At 32.6% G+C, this 22802-nt stretch overlaps 1 protein-coding gene across 2 annotated transcripts in view; it reads right to left on the bottom strand.

Annotated features, from left to right (window-relative positions):
* The window catches only part of GBE1 (1,4-alpha-glucan branching enzyme 1), a 243316-nt gene that overhangs the window by 63391 nt on the left and 157123 nt on the right, over window positions 1-22802 (bottom strand). For both annotated transcript variants that reach the window (XM_031457686.2, XM_031457692.2), the window contains 5 exons: window positions 14501-14616; window positions 12233-12360; window positions 8008-8106; window positions 4642-4752; window positions 149-320 (listed from right to left, as the gene is read on the bottom strand). In XM_031457686.2, the coding sequence (XP_031313546.1) occupies window positions 149-320; window positions 4642-4752; window positions 8008-8106; window positions 12233-12360; window positions 14501-14616 (626 nt within the window). The remainder of the gene's footprint in view (window positions 1-148; window positions 321-4641; window positions 4753-8007; window positions 8107-12232; window positions 12361-14500; window positions 14617-22802) is intronic.

The following is a 22802-nucleotide window of genomic DNA, read 5'->3' as shown; positions in this document are numbered from 1 at the left end:
CCCATGACATTGTTTTAAAGAAATAAAGTTGTAATTTTCTATTTTAAACCTAAACTGCCAAACCAAAATATTCTACATGATTTATGTCATGTATGATATTAGTTAACATTTTAAACATAGATGGGGTGTGTGTCCAACTCACACTTACCCATGAAATTGAGATAGCCTTCTCCGCCGAGTGCATGGGTAATGAGTCGGATCATTTTATGAAGCTGTATTCCACGATCAATAACTGGAGTAAATGGGGTCAGGACACTCATGTTGGTATACATTTCAGCATCCATCAACCAAAATGCCAGCGACTTATCCCCAACGAGTGCCTATAGAAATAAAAGTCACAGAGATAAACGCAAAGGAAGGTGCTAAACAGTTGTGATTTATACAGAATAACACGTGACTACACAGAATGGGAAACAATGCAGGAGAGGCACGTGCTTTAGCATCAACTTCATGGATTTTCCAGTAGTCACCTTCTATGCTGACGGTGAGCTGGTGAAACACGGGAAAGATCTCATGTATGCACATTTCTTTTATTTTTAAAAGAGCTTGGTGAAAAATTCATGATAAGCTACCTAAATATTTGTTATACTAAAGCTGATGGTTCAAACTTTCTCAAGTTAGAATAAACATGTATTATAATGTTGAGAATATGAAATAGGTTTTTTAAAAATAATTTGCATACAATGATTTTATTTGTTTTTAAAGGGTGGAAGAGTTTCTTAAAAATCATTGTATATGTATTCATATTTATGTATAGGTATTTACATATATATATATAAAATGTGTATATAAATATATTACAATGGACCGTCCTCCCTTTCAGCAGAGAATTGACAGTTTGTTCTTCAAATGTAAAATTTGCTTTCTCATTATATTTGCCATCTCATCTAAAATTTGTTTTATATGAAAATATAATAGTTGGCAAATGGGGCAGATAACTCAGAAACACCCTGAACAGCAAGAGTGGCCTTTTAACAATATGAATTATTTATGGTTAAAAACAGCTAACTAATGCAAAGTGTTCTTCACTGACAAAAAATAAAATATGATGAAACGCAGAGATTAAACCCATGATCTCCTTACTCTTACTACTGAACAATCATTTTCATTTTTAGAAAAATATTTTTACTTACAAACTGATATCTAAACTATTTTCATTAAAATGACTTTTCCTTAAAATACTGTTACAGGAAGATCTACTCTTTCTGTGGGTCTTGTCCTTATTTTGAGGGCAAAGAAAGAATTGGCTCAGAATATGGTTCCTTCCAAGAATTCTCAGATTAGAGTAACTTGTCATCTATATTACTTGAGTTCAAATTGTTTTGCTTTTTATCAATGCATTTTCTTTGTTCTTGGACTTACAGGTAAATATTTAAAATCTAAACATATAAAATGAATGTGAAGTAAGCCAGAAAGAGAAATAAAAATACCATATGTTATCACTCATATGTGGAATCTAAAAAAAAGAAAGAAAAAGAAAAAAGAGGACACTAATGAACTCATCTACAAACAGAAACAGACTCACAGACATAGTAAACAATCTTATGGTTACCAAGGGAAAGGGGGTGGAAAGGGATAAACTTGGGAATTTGAGATTTGCAAATGATAACCACTATATATAAAAAAACAAATTTCTTCTTTATAGCACAGGGAACTATATTCAGTATCTTGTAACAATCTTTAATGAAAAAGAGTATGAAAATGAATATATGTATATACATGCATAACTGGGACATTATGCTGTTCACCAGAAATTGACACATTGTAACTGACTATACTTCAATTAAAAAAAAAAAAAAAAAGAGTGTGTTCTGTTAAGGGCTGAATTATGTCTTTCAAATTCACATTGAAGTACTAATCCCCCAGTGTGACTATGTTTAAAGGTAAAGACTTAATAAAGAGATAATCAAGGTTAAATAAGGTCATAATCCCACATGAGTGGTGTCCTTTTATGAAGAGAAAGAGACACCAGGGATGGTTTTACACAGAAAAAAAGACCATGCAAGGACACAGAGAGAAGATAGTAAGCCTAGGAGAGAGGCCTTAGGAGATACAAACCACTGACATCTGATCTTGGACTTCCAGCTTTCAGAGAATTGAGAAATAAATTTCTGTTGTTTAAGCCATCCTGTCTGTGGTATTTGTTATAGCAGCCCTAGCAGACTAATACACACCAGTGCATTAGCAGACTAATACAATACCAGTAAAATGCAGCTTCAATCTGACATATGACTTAAGAGTTCCATAAAAGCTTAGTTTGAAAATAAGGCTCCAATGCTAAAAAAAGTTTGAAAATAATGTATATAAGTATATTTGTTAGATTATTTGACAGCACCATTTCTTTGAATTGTTTAATTATATTCTTATGTGTGACTGTTCATTTCTGTAATCTCTATTACAAAATTATTTTGATAACTTCTGCTTAGATTTTTGTTCTGAATTTCTATGCAATTCATTTAATAAGTATTTATATTTATAATTTTTATCAGGCTTAAAATTCAGTTTATGTTTGCTTTCAGAAAGAACTAGTCAACTTGCATCTTTTTGTGTATTCCTGACAATTTCTAATACAAGCCAATTTCTAATATCTGGATCTTTAAAATATGAAATAACTCTTGGTAAATCTACAGTGTTTCTGTACATCATGGGGACAAAATTATGAAATTAATCTATCAGTTTCATCTTCAATTTGTTTATTCTACTCATTTATTTTTGTCATTCATTCACATAAAATAAACATATTGGGAGCTCAAAATATGCTACAACTGCTAGGAGTTTGCAATAGCAAGATACCATTTATGTTTGTAGTTTAATTTTCATGTTGTTATGTATTTGGCAAGGGGTTCTCCCATCCTTAAATTAATATTATTCATTTCGTATTTTGTTACATTTTGGTTCTAGTTTTTTCACAGGTATTTATTTCATCTGCTCTACAGCCAGTTTAGTTGAAAACAACAGTACTGTCCTGATTTGGAAGATGCAAAAGTTAGTATATGTCTACTTCATGAGTGAGTAAACTTTCTCAAAGGCCAAACAGTACATAGTTGAAGCATTGCAGGCTACTTTCTCAGTCTCAACTACTTAAATCTGCCATTATAACTCAAAAGCAGCCACAGACAATAGGTAAATGAATGAGCATGGCTGTGTTCCCACTAACTTTACAAAAACACGCAGCAGGCAGAATCTGGCCCATGGGCCTTGGTAGCTGACCTCTGGTCTACTCACACTTCCTTAATAGTTAGAGGAGACACCTGAAAAACTAGTGTTTACCCTAAATTGTCAATTTCTGTTGAAATAACAGAAGAGCTTATTGTTTGAGTTTCAATTTTCTTAATATGCATACTGCAAGTAATTTCAAAAAGTTTTACTGTCTTCTTTTTAATGTATAAAGAATTCATTTTATGCTATTTATGTTTATGACGATTCATATAGCTTTAAATAACTAAATGGCCTTATCTCCCATTTATTTTTGTTTACTGAGTGACTACTAGGCAGTCACAGTGCTAAGGCTGGAAAAGCAAAGGCAACAGAAACAAATTTTCTGCTTAAAATATGATGAGAACATGAAAAATGGGGCAATTATTTTTTTCTTTATACAACTAGATGAAGGCTTCACGGAGACTATAATCTGAGATAGGTCATTAGATCTTCAGAGAAGCTTCCCAGGTGAAGCAGGCATTTGCAGGTGTGCAGGAAAAAGCACAAGACTGGGGCAGGCTGACCTACTCAGGAATGGGTGGACATTTTCCAGTATTGAAGAATAGAATGCTTGGACGGTTGAGCAGAAAATAAAGCTGGAAACTCTGACAAGGGCCAGGATATGAGAGGCTGTTAATGAGAAGCTTTAGCCAAGAGATCAGGGTTGACAAAATTTACTTCGCTCTTTGGAAAATACCTCAGGCTACATTAGAGAGGATGAACTAAAACAGAGAGGGACAAGGGTCAGGGCAATCACTCAGCAAAAGGTATCAGTGATTGAGGGAAAAAATAATGAAAGCTTGTCAAAAGGCATAAAAAAAAAAACCCTTAGAAGGAAATCTAAAATGGAAATTAAAATTAACCTGGATTAGCACCAACATTCCTCCCATTACAACAAAGGAAAACATATTCAGACTCAGACATAGAAAACAAACTTGTGGTTATCAGCAGGGGAAGGGGATGGGAAAGGATAAATTGGGAGTTGGAGATTTGCAGATACTAACTATTATATATAAAATAGATAAACAAGTGTACACCGTATAGCATATTCAATACCTTGTAGTAACTTACGTGAAAAAGAATATGAAAACAATTGTATGTATTTTCATGTATGACCGAAGCATTATGTATACACCAGAAATTGACACAACATTGTAAACTGTCTACACTTCAATAAAAAAAAATACCAAAAAAAAGAGATAACATTTGCCACTGTCATTTATAATTTTTAATTACAGTTTGGCAATTTAAAAATGGTACTGCATTTTGAAGCTGCAATTTACAGATCTACAAACTAATTTTAAAATGTTTTTCAAGGATGAGTAGTTTTCACATAAAAACAGATTACAACTTATATTAATTGTATTAAACTATAGAAATTCGCATTGAGATATGTTACTAAATACAGACAGAGAGGAGTGGTTTGCACACACATTCGGTTACCTGATCATGGCTCTCTGCATAAGCAATGCACTTCTCAAGGTAGCGCCTGTTTGTGAGTGTGTACACTATATTGCCCATATTCCAATCTTCATCTTTAAATTCTTTAAGGAGCTAGATGCAAGAGAGAAAGTAATTTGAATATACCATTATCATTCTTGCTTTACATCCCAATCTGACGGTACACATCTCATCAATCCAAATTATCTGACATGTAATTATAAGCACACTCATGTAGCAAAAATATCTTTTTGAAACTTTTACTGAAATCATAGCTTTTATACAGACTCTCTAAATGACAGTGAGGTTGTATGTGTGTGTGTGTGCGCACACGTGTGCTTGCTTTTGGGCAGATGATTTGATCACTATACTGTAGGATTTCTGCAACCTTTTTTCCTCTGTAACAGCTGCTACCACATGATTAATGATCACAGTAAAGTATTGTTGTGCAGTATGTCCTTCTATAACTTCCACAAGGTAGAGATATACTTGCTACATTTTTAGGTACGAATAAAAAAAAATGTAGGAATAGTGTCTTGTTCCAATCCTAAAATAATTAAAACAACTACTATTTCAAAGTGTAAAGGCTAATTATCATGAAATAATTATCATCTGAACAGACCACACATTTTTGTCTCCACCTCAGTGGCTGCTCAGTCTCCCTGTGGCTTCTGCACCCCTAACACCTCTTGGATGCAAATAATCCTGCCCAAATCTCAGATTATGACTGCCTCCTAGGTCAGGAGCTGCTCTTTCTTAAGGCAAAAGCTTGCCGTATATGATGCTGTGGCTGCCCTGAACTTTCCCGTGAAATGCTTTCCTTCTCAGTCTACCACTGTGACACTCCCGATTGTTTTGTTTCCCCACCACTCTAGGCATCCTGCAAAGTCCCTTTCTCTGCCTGTCCTAAAAAATGCTGGTGTTCCTCAGAGTTAATAGCCTAAAAATAGCCTCTTCTCTTTTACACAACACACTCTTTCTACGTGGGCTCATTTCCTTGTCCAAAAGTGTCAACAGCAGGCTGACAGGCAGAATTCTAAGATGGCCCCTATGATTCCTGCTCCCTTATATTCACGTCTTTGTGTAATCCTCAAGTGTGGGTATGTGATGGATGTCCTCTAAAGGAACTATGAGATAACAACTGAGTCATGGGGTAAATTGCTAAGTTTGTGGTAATTTGTTACACAGCAGTAGAAAACTAATGCAGATTTTGGTGCAAGAAATGAGGTTATGTATCTTCCTTTGCTTTTTTTTTTGCTCTACAGAATTCAGACATGCTTATCCATCCCCCATAATTGTAGTGTGAATCATTGGGCAGCAGAGGGCAGACTGTGTTAGGCAGAATAATCGCCACCCACAGATGGTCACATCTAATGTCCAGAGTCTCTGAATATGTCACCTTCCGTGGCAAAAAGGACTTTTTGAAAGATGTGACACTGAGATGGAAAGATTATCCTGGATTATCTTGATGGGCCCAAGGTAATTACAGGGATCTTTCTTAGAAGAGGCCTGAGTTGTCAGAGTAAGAGATTTGAAGATGTTACTCTGCTGACTTTGAAGATAGAGGAAGGGACCATGAACCAAGGAATACATGACTTTTAGAAGCTAGAACAGGCACGGTAACTAGAGCCTCTGGAAGGAATGCAGCCTTGACAATGCACTGATTTCAGCCTAGGAAGACTCATTTCGGATTCGTGATTTTATGATAGTAAATTTGTATTATTTTAAGACACTAAGCTTATGGCATTTTGAGCAACAATTTGAAACTAATGTATTGGGCTATTGGGCTACACCAATATGCCCAATTAATTTTTGACTAATGTGTAAAAACAATTCAGTGGAAGGAGGGTAGACTTTTCAAGGAATCATGCTGGAATAGTTGTACTTCAGTAGTCAAAACAGAAGACAAACAAAAAACAACAGCAAAAAAACTTTACTCATTGCCTAAGTGGAGGACAGTACATTTTTTCTATTTGTATGATGTACTGCCTACTACCATACCTTTAGCATACAAGGTACTGAAATGTTTAGTAAGTTAAATTAAAAATATTTTTTTAAAAACTGCCATTTTTCAGAGAAGGAAATATCCTACTGTGAGCTATGAAAGACTGGGAAATAATTCTAGTTTGATGTACAGCTTGAAATATTCTTGAATCTGCACAGATTGGTGAAGGCTTTTCAGTAGGAAATTAAAAAAGCAAGATTTGGCACTTGTGAGGGGAAAAAAGTCTGTGCAGAAGACTAGAAAAAGTAAAAGATGGTGGGTGGATAAAAAAATGTTCAACCAAGGTGAGAAACTTGAATACCACAGCATTTTTCAAAAAATAACAAATACAGAGCAACCTTCCCAGGTATTAAGCTAGAACACACGTTTATTTGTTTGATTTCTAAGTCTAATTGTCTCTGTAAAACACTTGCTTTTGCACCCGACAAATGTTTAAGACATCATTATAAATGGAGAAGCGGAAGCTGGGTTGGTAGAGGTTTAATGCCACAGCTGTGCACTGCGCAAACTGCCTAGGGGTACGGAAAAGACAATTAAGAGATGATTAGAATAAGCACTTCCTTCAGAGTAGGCTTTGTGGTTTTCCTATGCAAAGCTAAGCTCTTCTACCATTGTGATCTCATGCCACTGGTTCATGCACTAAAGGGCTCATCAGAAAGCTGTGATCATTTGACACACATCTGACTCCTTATACATATTAGCCTATGATTACGGACTTGGCCAATCAAAACTGTTCTATATCAAATCTAACTCTATATAACAACTTTAGTCTTTTAGGCAAACATTAAATGAAACAAAATATAGTCCAAACTACTTGAACTGTCATTAAATTTAATAAAATTGGTTTAGCAATGATACGCAAGGTGTCATGTACAATTATTCATTCCCAGTGCCTGACACTTGGTAAAGACTTTTAAATACTAAATGAAGGAATGGATGAATCCAAATCTGCTGCGAAAAAACCATACTATGAAGCAAGCACTGGAAATGAAGGAGTGACTTCTATGTTAATTGATGATTTGCAGGCAGAAATAGATGCTTTGATGAAGTTTAATGTGTTTTAAATATAGAACACTGAAGTTTCATATAATTGCATTGATAATGCAAAATTCCATTTACACAGCTAACATTTTTTCTCCTTGTCTGCATAATGTAAGTGTGAATGCTCTAAACTAGAACTTTTAGAAGTTTGAGAAGCACCTTATTAAAAAGCACAAGAATCAACACACTAATGAGAGAATTTAATACTTCAACTGTAATATCTGTAAATAATGATCACAACTAAGAAATAAATCAAAGAAATAATAAATAAACCAATATAGTCCATAGCACCCACAGGAAAAAAAAGTTACATGAAATCTTACCTGGATCCATTTATCTGGAATTGCCATGGCTAATCGATAGTCAAAGCCAGCCCCTCCCTGGGAAATTGGAGAACACAGAGCTGGCATCCCTGATACATCCTAAAATAAAGAGCACCAGCATTCTCAGTTCATATTGCTCAAAATTTTACTAAGTATTCTTCTAACAGTAAAATCCAGGCCAATAAGTACAAACAATAAATGGGGGCATATATTTTGTGGGTGTTTTGGTAGCATAATTGTAAAAGTAGATAAGATTGTGATAGCATATTTCATTTCCCAAAAAGACTTTGTGTAATGCTTTCTGCTGCAGGACAACTTGGATCTCATGAGGCTATTTTGTTTTCTTTTTGTTAGTGTCACACAGAAAACAGTAAAAGCATTACTGCTGAAACAGAGTTTCTGACCCTTTTTTTTGAGCCCTGGTATTACTAGCTACTGCTTTCATCAAACATAAAAATACACGTGCTATATATCTGTTATCCTTGTTCTCTCCGTATACAGCACTGACATGGAGTGTATTTTGTGAGCACTTAGCTTCTGATGAAATGGAAAGTCAAGTTAGTACATTAAGAGTGAAGCAACTGGGAAGAGGGTATAGCTCAGTGATAGAGTGCATGTGTAACATGCACGAGATTCAATCCCCAGTACCCCCATCATAAAAAAGAATAATAATAATAATAAAAAAATAATTTTTTTTTTAAAAAGAGTGAAGAAATAAAATGACTTCCACTATAGTCAGTAAGGGTCTGCAGTGGATCCTCTTTATTTAGAAGATAAAGCTGAGGCTTACTAAGGCAAAGGGATCACTAAAGACATATGATTCTCAATGGGAGAGCCAAAACTTGTATGTCAAGCCTTTTGACAGGGTCTTCCTACTGTCGAGCCACCACTAGATTATTGGTTATCAAGTTAATAAACAAGCCAACAAACAGATGGGTAAAAACAATGGTATGAGGACCCAGATGTAACAAAATACGTCATTATAACAACTGTGGTAAAATATGAGACAAGTACTAGCAATCCTAACTCCACACTATCTTTCAAATAAATTCCTTTCCTTTGCTCCAAGTCTACAGACACTATCTTATTTAACCTACATTACTGCTTGCTTAGATCGTGATGTTTCCAAATGCAATTCCCCATCTCCAGTTTCTCTCTTCACACAAATTGCTGCCAAATGATCTGCCCCCGTCACTGCCCATCACTGCCCGAATTATTCAACTTGATAACTGAATGAGGACCTAAATAAACACACTTATCATGAAATAACAATGTGATGTAGTTGTCATAATTGTTGACTGAAGTCGACAGACAGTGCAATGAAGAGATCTACATCTTTCCATCATTACTTCTACTATTTCATTTCAAGTGTTAACTACATTCACCACTTTGAAATATCTACTCTTCCCTACTCTTGTAACTGTCACAAGCTTTTCCATGTGTGTCATTGCTCAAAGTCTTCCTTGGGCTATTATCATTACTTCCTATCACATACTCTGAGATTTCTGAGACTTAACTGCTTCTTCCACAACACCATCCCCACACTCTTCCCACAGAAAACCTAGAAAAAAAGAAATATATGACCTCTCTGGACTTCTAAAATAATTTATTGATTGTTTTCTAATGGAAGAGAGGTATCATTAAATTTAGTATACGGTGGAATACATCTGTAAAGAAAATTAAATACGGGTCAATAACGTCTTATTTCTACATAGTACTTTACAAAAGTAAGTAAAGGTGAATTGAAAACATGAAAAAGGATGGTTAACAGACAATAAACCATTTTAAAAGAAGTTATATTTATCAAAATAGGTCACATTTTCACAGATACACTAGGTATTCAGTTTTGATTCCTTATAAACACTGGCTGAATATGTATTAAATATCAGGCACCTGTGTTAGGCACTGGAATTACAGACATGATGACTTTCTGAAAGAGTTTCCACAAGATCAAGAGTTTTCATAAGACTGGTTGGTGATAGCTGGTATTAAAGATCAAGATAATTTTTCTCAGGAAAACATTAAGGTACATTTTATATTTGATGTAAAGGTAGTTTTAGGAAATAGTTTAATGGGAAATGGAATCTGCTATGAAAAATATTTGGACACCAATTGGTCTTAACTCAAAAATCTGAATCCTAGAAGGCTGCTCTGTTAATGCATATGAGATATTTGTACATCTCCTTTGAGAGTGGAGAGTTAATGACTATCTTTTTAAACTCTTATAAGGAAAAAAAAAGTAAATATAAAGGTAACTAAAATAAATATACTTTAAATATAAAGACGCTGACACTAACATATTAAAATGATCATATATGTTTCAGATGAAGATAAAAATAGTTTTAATTCTTTAATATCTAAAGGTCACTTATGACTATTCCAGAGAAGGAAAAAGTCTCAGTCAAAAATAGTTTCAACTAATACAGCAAGTATAATCATATGGAATGGTAGATATGTTCTAGAAAAAAAAGCTTTATTGTTAATAATTGTCATTATAAATAAATTAAAATTTCTACTACAGGATTTCATACAACATTGCATTACTTATTCGTTACACCACACTCCTTTCTTAAAAAAAAAAAGTTCATGAGGATCAATTCCACATTTTGAAGAGTCTTCCACAAGACAGAAAAGTGATATATTGAAATTGAAGTAGTTTTCAATTTAAGTAGAATAAATTGAAGACACATCTTGTTTAAAAAAAAAATCTAAAACCAAGTAATATAAAGTAGACTAAAGTCTCAAAGTTTCATTGGTAGAAACACTGATAATCAGACAAGAACTCCCTAGATGATGAAACTATTTTACTTGAAATGAACGGAAAGATCAATGTAACAATTTTAAGTTTCATGTATTAAATAATTGCTTTTTTTTCTTTGGTACCCACTTTTGATTTGTGCTGTCATTAATTGTTTGTAATAATTTGTCATATGTAATATCACTGCTTCAAACTGCCATAAATACATATCAATAAACTAACTTTTTTGATGTTTGATAGATAAAATTAAAATACACAGAAGACACAATGCAAGTTTAAAATATACTCTGATTGACAGTAAAAAACATTCAGCACATAAAGTATTAGCACAAGTATTAGAAAGACTTATAAGTTATGACCAAATGTAAGTAGGTAGAGAATGTGAAACAATACAGGGTATCAAAATGGTATTATAATTGTTTTTTTTAATTCTTATTAAAAATTCATTCCAGGAACTTAGGATCCATTGCTGTATTCCTGGAAGATACTTAGAAGGCAAAAGACCTACAGCAAGTAACTGTTCTCTATCCAGAGATAAACCAGGAAATCGTATCACCTAGTGTGAGATTTTGGGCTTTTGAGAAATGATGGATAGAAAAAAAGGGTATACAAATAATAAATACTACAAGAAGGAGGGTGTCATTCCTGCATTTCATTCCAGTGAACTAAATGCCAACAATGTGAAAATACACATTAATTCTGACTCTTTTAACAACAGTCTTGCTGTTTATATATGCCAACCACTACACTTTGTATAGGACGGTTTTAACACACTAAATTTAATTTTAATAATAACTCCTAGTTAGAGGACTCAGAAAACCAGAGGGATTTTAGTACTAAATCTAAATTAGCATAACCATTTAACAAACTTCTTAATTTATCACATTTATCACCAAGAAGGGAATTGTCAATTATGCATATACGAAATTATATCATTACAGTGCAGCTTTGGGACAGTTAATCATGAACCTTCAGTAATCATGAATAACTAGTGAACATTTGGCAATCCGAGAGCAATAACTTAAACAAGAAAGGTAATCGCATCAGAACAAGAGAGGTTTCAGAGAAGCTCGCAGGCAATGATCCATGCCATCTCTAATGATTCAACCAGAAAAGAAAAAATTAATAAATAAATAGACAGATGCGTATTAATATTCAATTCTTTTCTGTGCTGAAGGTCTCATGGCGAAAGGACCTGTCCACTGATTAGGATATTTTACTTTCTAACCACTGGCATTTTCCCTTTTAACAATGCAATAATGACAAGTAATTAGTGTACACTATCTCCTAATAGGAAAGCAGTGAATTCTAAACAACGTGCCACCCATACAAGGTAGCTGCACTACAGTCAGGGTATAATTTCATTTGTGTAATTACCAACAACATAGAGATTGTTCAAATACTGTATGCTGACAAAATGTTCTATATTAAACAGGGGTCAGAGGGTAGAGATCATTATGGCTTTACCTCAGCTATTGTTATAGAATCTGGATACAGTATGTGAACCAGATGATTTGCCAACATGAGATAAGTCAAGGCATCTTCATCTACTTGTAGTCCAAAATATTCATGGTAACCACCCGAAAAATTTTGACCTAGAGAACAGAAAATCAATATGGATGCATTATATTAACATGTAAGTCTTAACTCATCACAAATGCCTCCACCAATTAGTTGGCTGATATCAGTTTTGTTATCATGGCAAAGTGTAATGAGTCTCCCTACCACGTAATCTTATCAGCAACTATATGATTTAATTGAGGAAAGTACTCCAAATCAACATTCAAAGTTCAGACAATCCTGCAATTCAATTTTTGTTTTACAAGAGCAAACAAAAACACTGAGATTTAAAATTTTAATTTAATTTGAACTGAATTTTACAGCAGAAAAATAAAGTGATATCAGAGATTTATAAATTTCAAACTTTAGATACTTCTTTTTTGTTACATTAAGAGATGTTAGTTAGCTAATAGTACATAACTCTGAAGGAAAGCAAACATGAAAACCTTCATAAAATTGAGACATAATATTTATATTATTTAAATATGGCTCCAATTTATGCAATATGGATTTTCTATGATGACAAGGACAGTTTAACATCCCCCTACTGCCTTCTACCTCCTCTTCCCCCACCTCCTAATTCTGATTGCTTATAGTGTATTTTTCTTATTGGGGTTATACTATTTACTTTCTATTCCTTCAGTTGTTTATTCTTATTTTTAATTAAGCTTAACTAGTGCTCAATGCCTGCCTTTCCCCCTTGATTTCCTATATCTTAAGTTTTTTATTTTGACCTTTTTTTTTTTCCAGTTTGCTGGATTCCATCACTGAAAGATATTTTCAAGTACAATTATGGAAGTTTTATTCCTCAAGTTCTTTCAGATTTATCCCTCAATGGTAATTCAACCATCACATTCTCAAATCACACTTTGTTTCCTTAAGAATTTTGTAGACATTGCCGTAACAATAGAGTAGTATGAACCCAACAATTTTTTTTTTGCATCCGTGCAGATAAATTGCTTTTTCTTCTTAGATGTTACCTGATGAATTTCTCTTTATCATTGAATTTTATAAGTTAAATGCTCTATATTAATTGTGGGGTTTTTTTCCTGGTATTTTTTTGTTGTTGTTCTTTTGCTATGCAGTTTCAGTGGCTTCTTTCTTTCTTTTTTTCCCCTCTCATGTCAGACGAGGAAAACATGGTAAGTAACTCACAATATTTTTCTTTATCATTTCTTGAGCTCTCTACCCATAAAAAGCATATCCCATATCCCTGGACTTCAGTTCATCTCCCCAACTCCACTATTCCTTGGCAAACATCTAGCTTTCAGCAGAGGGAGGTTCTGCAGGGACATGTAGGTGCTTCATCCTAGGAGAGGATCTTTCTTGAATTTTATCATGCTTGCCATTTTTATCCCTTAAATCAGTTTCTCTCCCAAGTGGAGGATATCAATGAAATCTGTTATGTTTTATAGATTGAATTTCTTCCCTAAGAACATTTCATGGGGACAGCATCACAATGAAGAGCAGATAACAGAACACTTTGAATTTAGCATCTTTCCTTGGCAGCCACTTTTTAAGATTTATAGTCTAAAATCCCTTTTTAGATTGCTTGTTACTGGTGAAATATTTGACCATTAAAATATGATAATTGTTCTCCATGTTATCTATTGAAGGATTAGGATTCTGTGATCCCACTTCTTTGTACGGGTTTTAAACTGCAGATCTCTGATCTATATTTTTAATTATAAGTCAATTTACATTTAACTGAGCACATCTATATTTAAAACATACATATTTTCTTCAGTGTTTACTATGAAAAGGAACCCATACATTACCAAATGTTCTCATTTATTATTTTTGTTACTTATTTTTCATTACAAATGTTGTCATGTTCCCATTCTCAGGGTGCTGCAATAAATGGTATCCTTAAACAACATCTTAAAAGAATGCTACATACTAAAGATAGCATATTATAAAGCAGATATATTTCAAATAAAATTATCTTTTATTTACTTATAAAATGTATTTACACCCAATCTCTTGCCAAAAACGAATCAAAAGTGACTAGAGAAAAGACAAACAATGGAACTAATTAAAATCAACCTAACAATAATGTTTATTGGAGCCATGTAACTGAATCCCAAACATGGTTGTAATCTTCCAGTAAAAAGTAAAATAAAATAATTATAATCAGTCAATATAATCATATCCATAGTATATCAGGTTACCTACCTATTCCATGGTGATGATAGAGCATGGATGTAACACCATCAAAACGAAATCCATCAAAGCTATATTCTTCCAACCACCACCTTATGTTTGACAGAAGGAATCTTAAAACTTCCCAGCTAAAATATTAGAGAAATATATATTTAAGCACAATGTCTATAGTGTTTTCCTTAATTGTTATATACCCTTTGCTAAGAGTGTTAATTAAATCAAAATCTCTATCTTAGGAATCATGATGTACAAAGAAATATATCATATAAAAACCCAGAAAATTGCTAACATTCACCTCATTTGTTTGATAAAATTCATTCTAAAAGGAAAACTTATTAAATTTCTTTAGCCTCAAAATTACTCAGAATCTGGGAAAAACTAAGAAAAAAATGTGTAACTCTGTTTCTTGTTCAATGCTCTATCCTCAGCAAACATACACTGATTACTACATAGTAGTGTTTATCAAAAAAAAAATCTGTTACTTATCTCTGAATTTTCAAGATTTTTCATGTAATATAACCAGTGACATAGTTTCACCTTTTAGGAAACATAATTTCATTATCAGTAGAAAACTACCCTCAGCCTTTAGTGTTTCTCGCCTGAAAATATTTTCTTATTCTACAATTTCAAACAGATATAGTTCAGAATAAAAAGTAAAAGAAAAAAATACATTTAAAATCAACTATAAAATAAGCAATATAACATTGAGTAGACTATTGTTTTGTGAGGGTAAAAAAAAAAGAGATCTAATTACTAAAAAAAAATACATGTTTAATAAAGTAAAAAGTTCTACAAGTTAAAAAGTCCTTATCCATAAAAACAGAAAGAAAACAAAGAACTATTATAACTCAATTAAAAACACCACACGCAACAAGACTATTTTGGACAATTGAAAAGAGGGCATCATCAGTTAGTATTTTCTTTGGTCATACAGTTATGGTTGAGTTCTCTATCTCATTATAACTGTGGTTTTAAGACTTTAATACCTCATTTAGTTTAATGACAAAGCAGTAATAGTGTACACAATTCTTTAACCCATTTGAAATTTATGTATTTTTTTTTTAACCTTCCATACATTAAAGCAATCTGACATAAGTGGAGATTAAGTCATCACAATCGGCTTCAGAATTATAAATCGAAACCTTGGGGAAAGATGAGTGTTGTTAGTAATTAACTGCTTTAAGTAAAGTTACTTTGAGTTTTGAAGAGTTACTGAAAGCTAAAAAAAGAAATGAAAAAACAGATATCCAAGCAATCAAGCAGACAAGAAAGGGAGCCAAGAGGTTCTAGATTGTTGGGTCCAAGCCAAGATGAAGGTAGAATTTGCTAATGTTGCCATTAAGGCATATTCACTTAGGATTTAAAGACAAAATATTCTGTTTAACAAAAAGAAATGAATACAAAGAGGCATTCTACAAGATCAAAATCACTCCATTTTGTAAGGGGATTTCTAATATCTATACTTTTTTGAAATTTTTTTAAATTAACAAATTTTATTTTTTTAGAGCAGTTTTGGGTTCACTGCAAAAAGCACGTCTATACTTTTTTTTTTTTTAACAAGGTTTCAATATGGGTATTTCAGAATGAAGACAGGAATAAATTTGCTTATCAAAAATCTTTGGTAAACAATATTTTTAAAAAGATACATTTTTCTAACTTGTCTATTTGATTGGTAATGTATATTTTATTTCTGAAAGGTAAAATGAAAGTTGTTTATTGCCCAAAATACTCCCAAGCAGGAACAAAATGTGTTTAAATACTAAATATCTTGGGGGTAGACGTGTAAAGATAGAAATATATAAACCACAGATCACAAACTGGCCCTGGCTGACAGACACCACTGTTCTGTTTAGCTTGCACAGGACAGTTGACTCTTCAACAACATGGGTTCGAACCACACAGGTCCACTTATACAAGAATTTTTTTTCAATAAATATACAGTCAACCCTCTATATTCTCAGATTTTGCATCCCTGGATACAGAGGGCCCACCAAATTCACCACACTATGCTGTTTTATATAAAGAACTTGAGCACCTGTGGATCTGGCATACAGTGGGGCTACTGGAACAAATCACCTGCAGATACTGAGGGACAACTGTACTTGAAATTTTTCAATTTCTGTAGATGGAACACATACTTTCTGGTTCCTCCCAGACATAAATGTCACGAACTGATTGTTTTCCAGGTAGACACAAGTTCAAATGTGAAAACTGTGTCCTAATATCTACAAAGATAAAAGAAAAGAGAAAAAAAGCTACTGATGCTACAATTCGATAAAAAGCAAAAAAGGAGGTGATGTGAATTTAATAACTGAAAAGAAAGTATTGCCCAATATCACAGAGTTGATTAAGGGAAGAGTTACTAAATGTCCCACTGATTCCAGTTACTGCAGTACTGAATCTATTTCCTTCCTGACCAAAAGGAGTTACAACACTGCATTTAACATAATTGGCTGTAACTATGTGAGTAGATAGACTATCAGTATGAATCAACAGAAAAAGAATTTCTTTTGATAATCAGAAAAGAAACATTAATGAAAATGGAGCATATAATTAAAAAGTTCAACTGGGTTTAAAAAACATTAAATTCTATTCTTTGGACCTCTAAAATGCTCTTAACATAAAGTGTAAACAACATAAACAATTCTTTAATAAATCACCACTAGATTAAACTGATAGAAGTAAATCATATTTGTAGTGCTTCCAAAATAATTTATTTTATTATATTTTATGAATCATTAATAAAATATAAAATAGATGTGTTGTCTATAGAGACAGAAGATACAGCTGACCTTTGAATAAAATGGGTGTGAACTGAGTAGGTCCACTAATACATGGATTTTATTTTTCAGTAAATATAGTATCTGTATTTTTATTTTACATATCTTTAAATAGTGTGGGGGAAAGTTTGTGTTTACTTAGAGATCACAAATATATGGAATCAAAATAACTAGGGTTTGAGTCCTGATTCTATCCAAAATGTTTCAGCTTCCTGCCCTTGGGTGAGTTATTCATCCGTTTCTTTGCTTTTGAGGCAGAGATAGCAGGATGTGGGTTTCAATTGTGCAGGGGTAGGTGCACCTAAACTCCAAGTTGTTCAAGGGTCAACTGTACACAAAATTTTACAGGAGAGCAAACAATCTAGAATTAAAATAGTAAAGAAATAAAATCTGTAATTTTAAAATTTATTTTTAATAATTTATTCTTATTTTATTTTATTTTTTGGAGGGAGAGGAGGTAATTAGGTTATTTATTTATTTATTTATTTATTTATTTATTTATTTATTTATTTTTAATGGAGGTACTGGGGATTGAACCCAGGACCTTGTGCATGTTAAGCACACACTCTACCACTGAATGTTTTATTTTTAACAAAATATTAAGAACTACATTCAGGAAAAAAAAAATCAGATCTAAAATTTTAAAGTTAGAAGCAGCAAATGGAAGGTAAAAGTTAAAAGTATTATTTCATTGGTTATACATATCTTCTAAAACTAGATTATTAAAAGGAGTTAAGTAAAAAAATAAACTTATAAGGATAATATTTTATAAATAATTAACCTTTGTTTAAGAAAAAAAATAAACTACCAGTGCAGGAAACAGGGGGAAAGACAGTCTCAAAATAATGTTCCCAGTATTTCTGTAGTCCAAATTTTGTGTCTCTTACCATCTTAGCATGATAAATCTAAGACAGACTGATTCACTCATTGTAAACTCAGTGTACTGATGAAACTAATTTTAAAACACAGATGGCTTGCATTCAAGTCACAAAATCAGGGCTTTGAGACCAAACAAGACAGAGAACCAGTAAGACTGAGGTCTGAGCCTATAAATAACCAGACTATACACATGAGTACTTGTATATGGACACAATCCAGAACTCATAAAGTTGAAAAATAGTAGGCCATGGAGGGTTAACACTGTCATTAGAGAGAAGATGCAGCTTTCTTTTTTTCTTTTTCTTACACTATGTAAACATCCAACTTAATGTTGACAACGTATTTGATTATTATATAAATATATTTACCCCAGGTCAATGAACTTAAAATTACAAGAGGAAAGCTGTGCCAAGGGTCCTCCAGATCACCTCCAGGTTCAGTGAGTCACTGGAAAGACTTACAGGACTTAGCATAGAGTTTATTACATACAGTAAAAGGACAAAAAGCAAAATCAGCAAAGGAAAGGGCACATGGGGCAAAGTCTGGGTTCTAGGAGTAAGCTTCCTAGAGTCCTCCTCTCCTGATGGAGTCGCATTTAACTCCTCTGGCAATAAACTGTCACACTTGTGAAATGTTGTGCACCAGAGAAGCTCATTAGTGACTCAGTTCTCAGCAAATGTATTGGGGGATGGTGGAATCTTACTATATAATCTTATGCTAAAAATCTAAACATAAAGGATCTCCAGCTGAAGCACTCTGTTCTGTACCATTCAGCAGTCATGTGGACAATGAAATTATTAAGCTTATAAATGGATGAACTAGTTCACTGAATCTAAGATTTGCCTCTTGATTAGAACACCAGAACAAGCTTAAGGAATATATACCAGTGAAAATATAGATTTCTCAAAGATGTCTATTACTATTTCTACTGTCATAATTTTCAAACTCAGCACCCATAAATTCCATTTTTCCTTCTTTGAGGGGGCTGAGAAGGCTTATGATGTATTCTAAATTATGACTGAATTACAAATAACACTCAATGTGCTCTGTAGTAATAAATGAAGTGAATCATCTCAATTGAATGGTTTGCCTTGAGTCAAACTAGGAAAATGTCTAGCAAAGGGTACAATAAAAAAGGCAATTTACTTTTTCGACTTCAAAATGTCATCAGACAGCCCATAACACAGTTGATATATCTAGTTGATTAGTGTCTCATAAAAATATAGAGCAGAATTTAAGAGCACAGTTTTACTCTGGGGTGCGTCAGCAAGCAAGGTGGGGCTTTCACTAAGATTATTCCACTGACAAGAGGCTTTTAAAGTCTATCCTTAGAAACCACAAAGCAGCCTAGTTTCCAAACAACTGGAGGAGTCGGATGCTAACTTTTAGAAGGTAATGCTAAAAAATATATACCTTAGTGGCCAGCTTGAATGTGTTTGAGAAGTAACCTATTTTAGTTATGAGCTTTATATTCTAAACTAATTAACACATAAATTGGAAGTAAATACTATGTCATCCATACTGCCTAAGATCGACTGATTAGCTTACTCACATATTTTTATGAGGCAAAAGCAAAATCCCTAATATCCAGAAAAAGTTTATGAAATGCAGCTAACTTTCCTGTGAATCATAAACCACTAAAAATGTTTAAATCACAGATGTCTGATACAGAAACTGAATACATCCATGGATAATATATACATTTAAGGATTTCTGGCAATCAAAATAATCAGGATTCTAATTGGTTTGGATGTCTGAAATATTCAACCTGTAATCAAGTAATGAGGATTTATTAAGGAAATTTTGTCACACACAGATAATTCCAATATTAAGGTTTTTAGGAAACATCCCAGAAATCAAAAACTGTTGAGTGTCTCACATTTTGCCAATGAACTTTGTAATGAAATAAAACATAGTTAAATTTTCTTGGGAAGCAAGTATAATCTCATGTAACAACATTTATTAGATAAAGTTTTGTAATTCAAAACTATTTGCCTAACGTTGTGTTTATTTGTAGTCCTGAATAACTTCTAGGATTTTCAAAATCAGCAACTCAGTTCACTGGACGTTACTAACCCTACTAATATTGTATACTAATAAATAGGAGACATGATTAAGCAGTGGCTAAATATCAAAAATACAAAGAAAGACTATATATTCCTCTTAGCTATCCACAGTCTTTGAAGCCAAAATGGCTATTAAATAGTACATTATAAAATCTGAAAGCAAAAATTACATGTTTTGATCTGGATATTTCAACTGAGGCAGCAGATTGATCTTGAACAAAGAACATACACTGAGATTTTTTTTTCTTATGTAGAAAAGGTATAGCATATCAAATACAAGAATCTTAAATCACAATGAAAATAACATTTTTTAAGGAAGATATTTTAAAATGTCATCATTGAAAAGCAGGTAATATCTAATCTATTTTTTTTAAGTAAAAAAAAACTTCATCTATCAATTTAACTTTAATTAAATTAACCAATAAAGGGAAAATGCTATATTTTTGCTTTTTAATTTGTCAACAGAAATTAAGCTTTGTCAGTCAATTGGTATTGAAAAAAATTTAAAAGATCAAAAAGTGATTATTCGTATCTAATACAACATAGTATCATCTACAATAAAACGTATCTGGGTTTTTAGACACAGAATTATATTGAGGCTACTGTATATATTAATTTCAGATAAAATTCGGTAGCAAGTAACACACAACTCTAATGAGATAAATTATTAATTCAGCTACTAAAAATCTATAATAATATGAATTTCAGAATATAGGTTTTTATTATAAAATATGACTTTGAAGTTTTCTTTTCTATATCACATTACTTTTTGGATTTCAACCTGCACAACTTTATTTCATTTAAATTTACTATTTAATCATATTATATCTACTGAGCTCTGCTTATCTATATTCATTAATACAATTATGAATTTTCTTTCCCTTAAGGCCTAAATTGTAGCTAGCTTATTAAATATTGAATGAAAATTACCTCTGTTTGTATTATCTATAAGTCTACTTGGGTATTCTCTAGGAAATAAGTAGGAAAGGATAGCATATTGTACCTTTATATGATAAATGCTGCCAATTATACTTTAACCAAAAAAAAAAAAAAAAAATACCGGACTTGAGAAATTTTCAAGTCTCTTTTTTTCTCTAAATTTATATTTTTAACAACCTGCTCAAGTAAGATTAGAAAAAGGTAAACTTCAAGGGGAGTGTGGTTGTATCTGTATACATGTATGTGTCAGGAAGAGGGGCGGAGTGAGTAAAGGACCAGCAGTGAAAGCAAAAGTGAGTTTTCAGTCTGATACCAAAAAAAAGGGACAACTCTGAAATAATTACCCACTCTGATAATTATTGCATTGAGTGATTTAGATTAAAATTAATACATTTCCATATCATTTATTTTTAAGTTGATTTGTATTTCTTTGTTTCCTCACAAAGATTTTTACTAAAGCATTAATGGTTATAAAATATAGTATTAAAATTTGGGCAAAACTTGGAAACATCTTTTTCAAATTAGAGAAGCCAAAAAGTTGAGCAGTCCAAGGTCCAGAAAGTAGAAAGCCAAGCTAAGTCATCCCCTATAATGAAACATAGGTGAAGTACTATGTGAAATTATTACATATCTCATCTGAACAAAGCGTTACTTTTCTCCAGAATAAATCACTACAGCTTAGCTAATTACATACGCATACAAATAGGCATATAGATACACATTCATGTTTTTCAAACAAGGTTAAAAATACTACCTTATCTATAGAATGAAGATAATTACTAGTCCAGATTAAAACTGATAGTGACTTAAACACATATAGATATTTATTATTGGCAAATATTAAACCATAATAGGTAATTAAACCATAATAGGTTAAAAGCATATTTTAATGGAAAGAGTAACTATTCATATATTTCTTCTTTTTTATTTTTACCCTTCTGATGGACTTATTTCTAATAGATTAACTAATATTTAAGTAAACTATTATAATACTTCTAATATAGAAAAATACATTCATGAGCTTGATAATTTTCCATCATCTTATTAAAATTTATAATTAGATACATAATGTTTATTTACTTATTTTTAGCCAGCTTCATTTCAAAAGATGACTTGAGGCAACTTAAAGATAAATACATCTAAACAGCACCAAAAGTAAATGAGAAACATACAGGTGAAGGCGAATAAAGATCTTGCAGATAAAGAGGAGGTATAAAGCATCTGGGAATTAATGTTTTTTTCTAGTCCAAAATAATTATTTTATAAACTATAGTGACTCTAAGAGGATTTTCCTTGGCTATCACCCCCAAATAATATTTTAAGACAATATTAAAGGAAAATATGATTATAGTTTATATAAAGCTAGAGATAGACTACTAAGGAAGTTGTTTTTAGCATGCAAAAATGTATGCAGAGACTAGAAATGGAGAAGCAGTCCAGGGAGGAGATGAACTGAGGAATGAGTATCAGTTGCACAGGGATAGAGGCAAGGCCAGGTGAAAAAAAGAGAGACGCCCAGCTCCTCAGGAAATGGTGTGTGTGTTGGGGGGGGGGGTGGGAGGAAGGGGATGAGGAAAACTCTATGGAGGGCTGCTATTAATCACATTTAAATTTCAATTATCAATCCTTCAGCAGTTTTCACCAACCTTG

This window comes from Camelus dromedarius, chromosome 2, assembly GCF_036321535.1.
Source record: "Camelus dromedarius isolate mCamDro1 chromosome 2, mCamDro1.pat, whole genome shotgun sequence".
Classification (NCBI taxonomy): domain Eukaryota; kingdom Metazoa; phylum Chordata; class Mammalia; order Artiodactyla; family Camelidae; genus Camelus; species Camelus dromedarius.
Note: the sequence above shows the minus strand (reverse complement) of the source record. Positions and strands in the feature narration are given on the sequence as shown.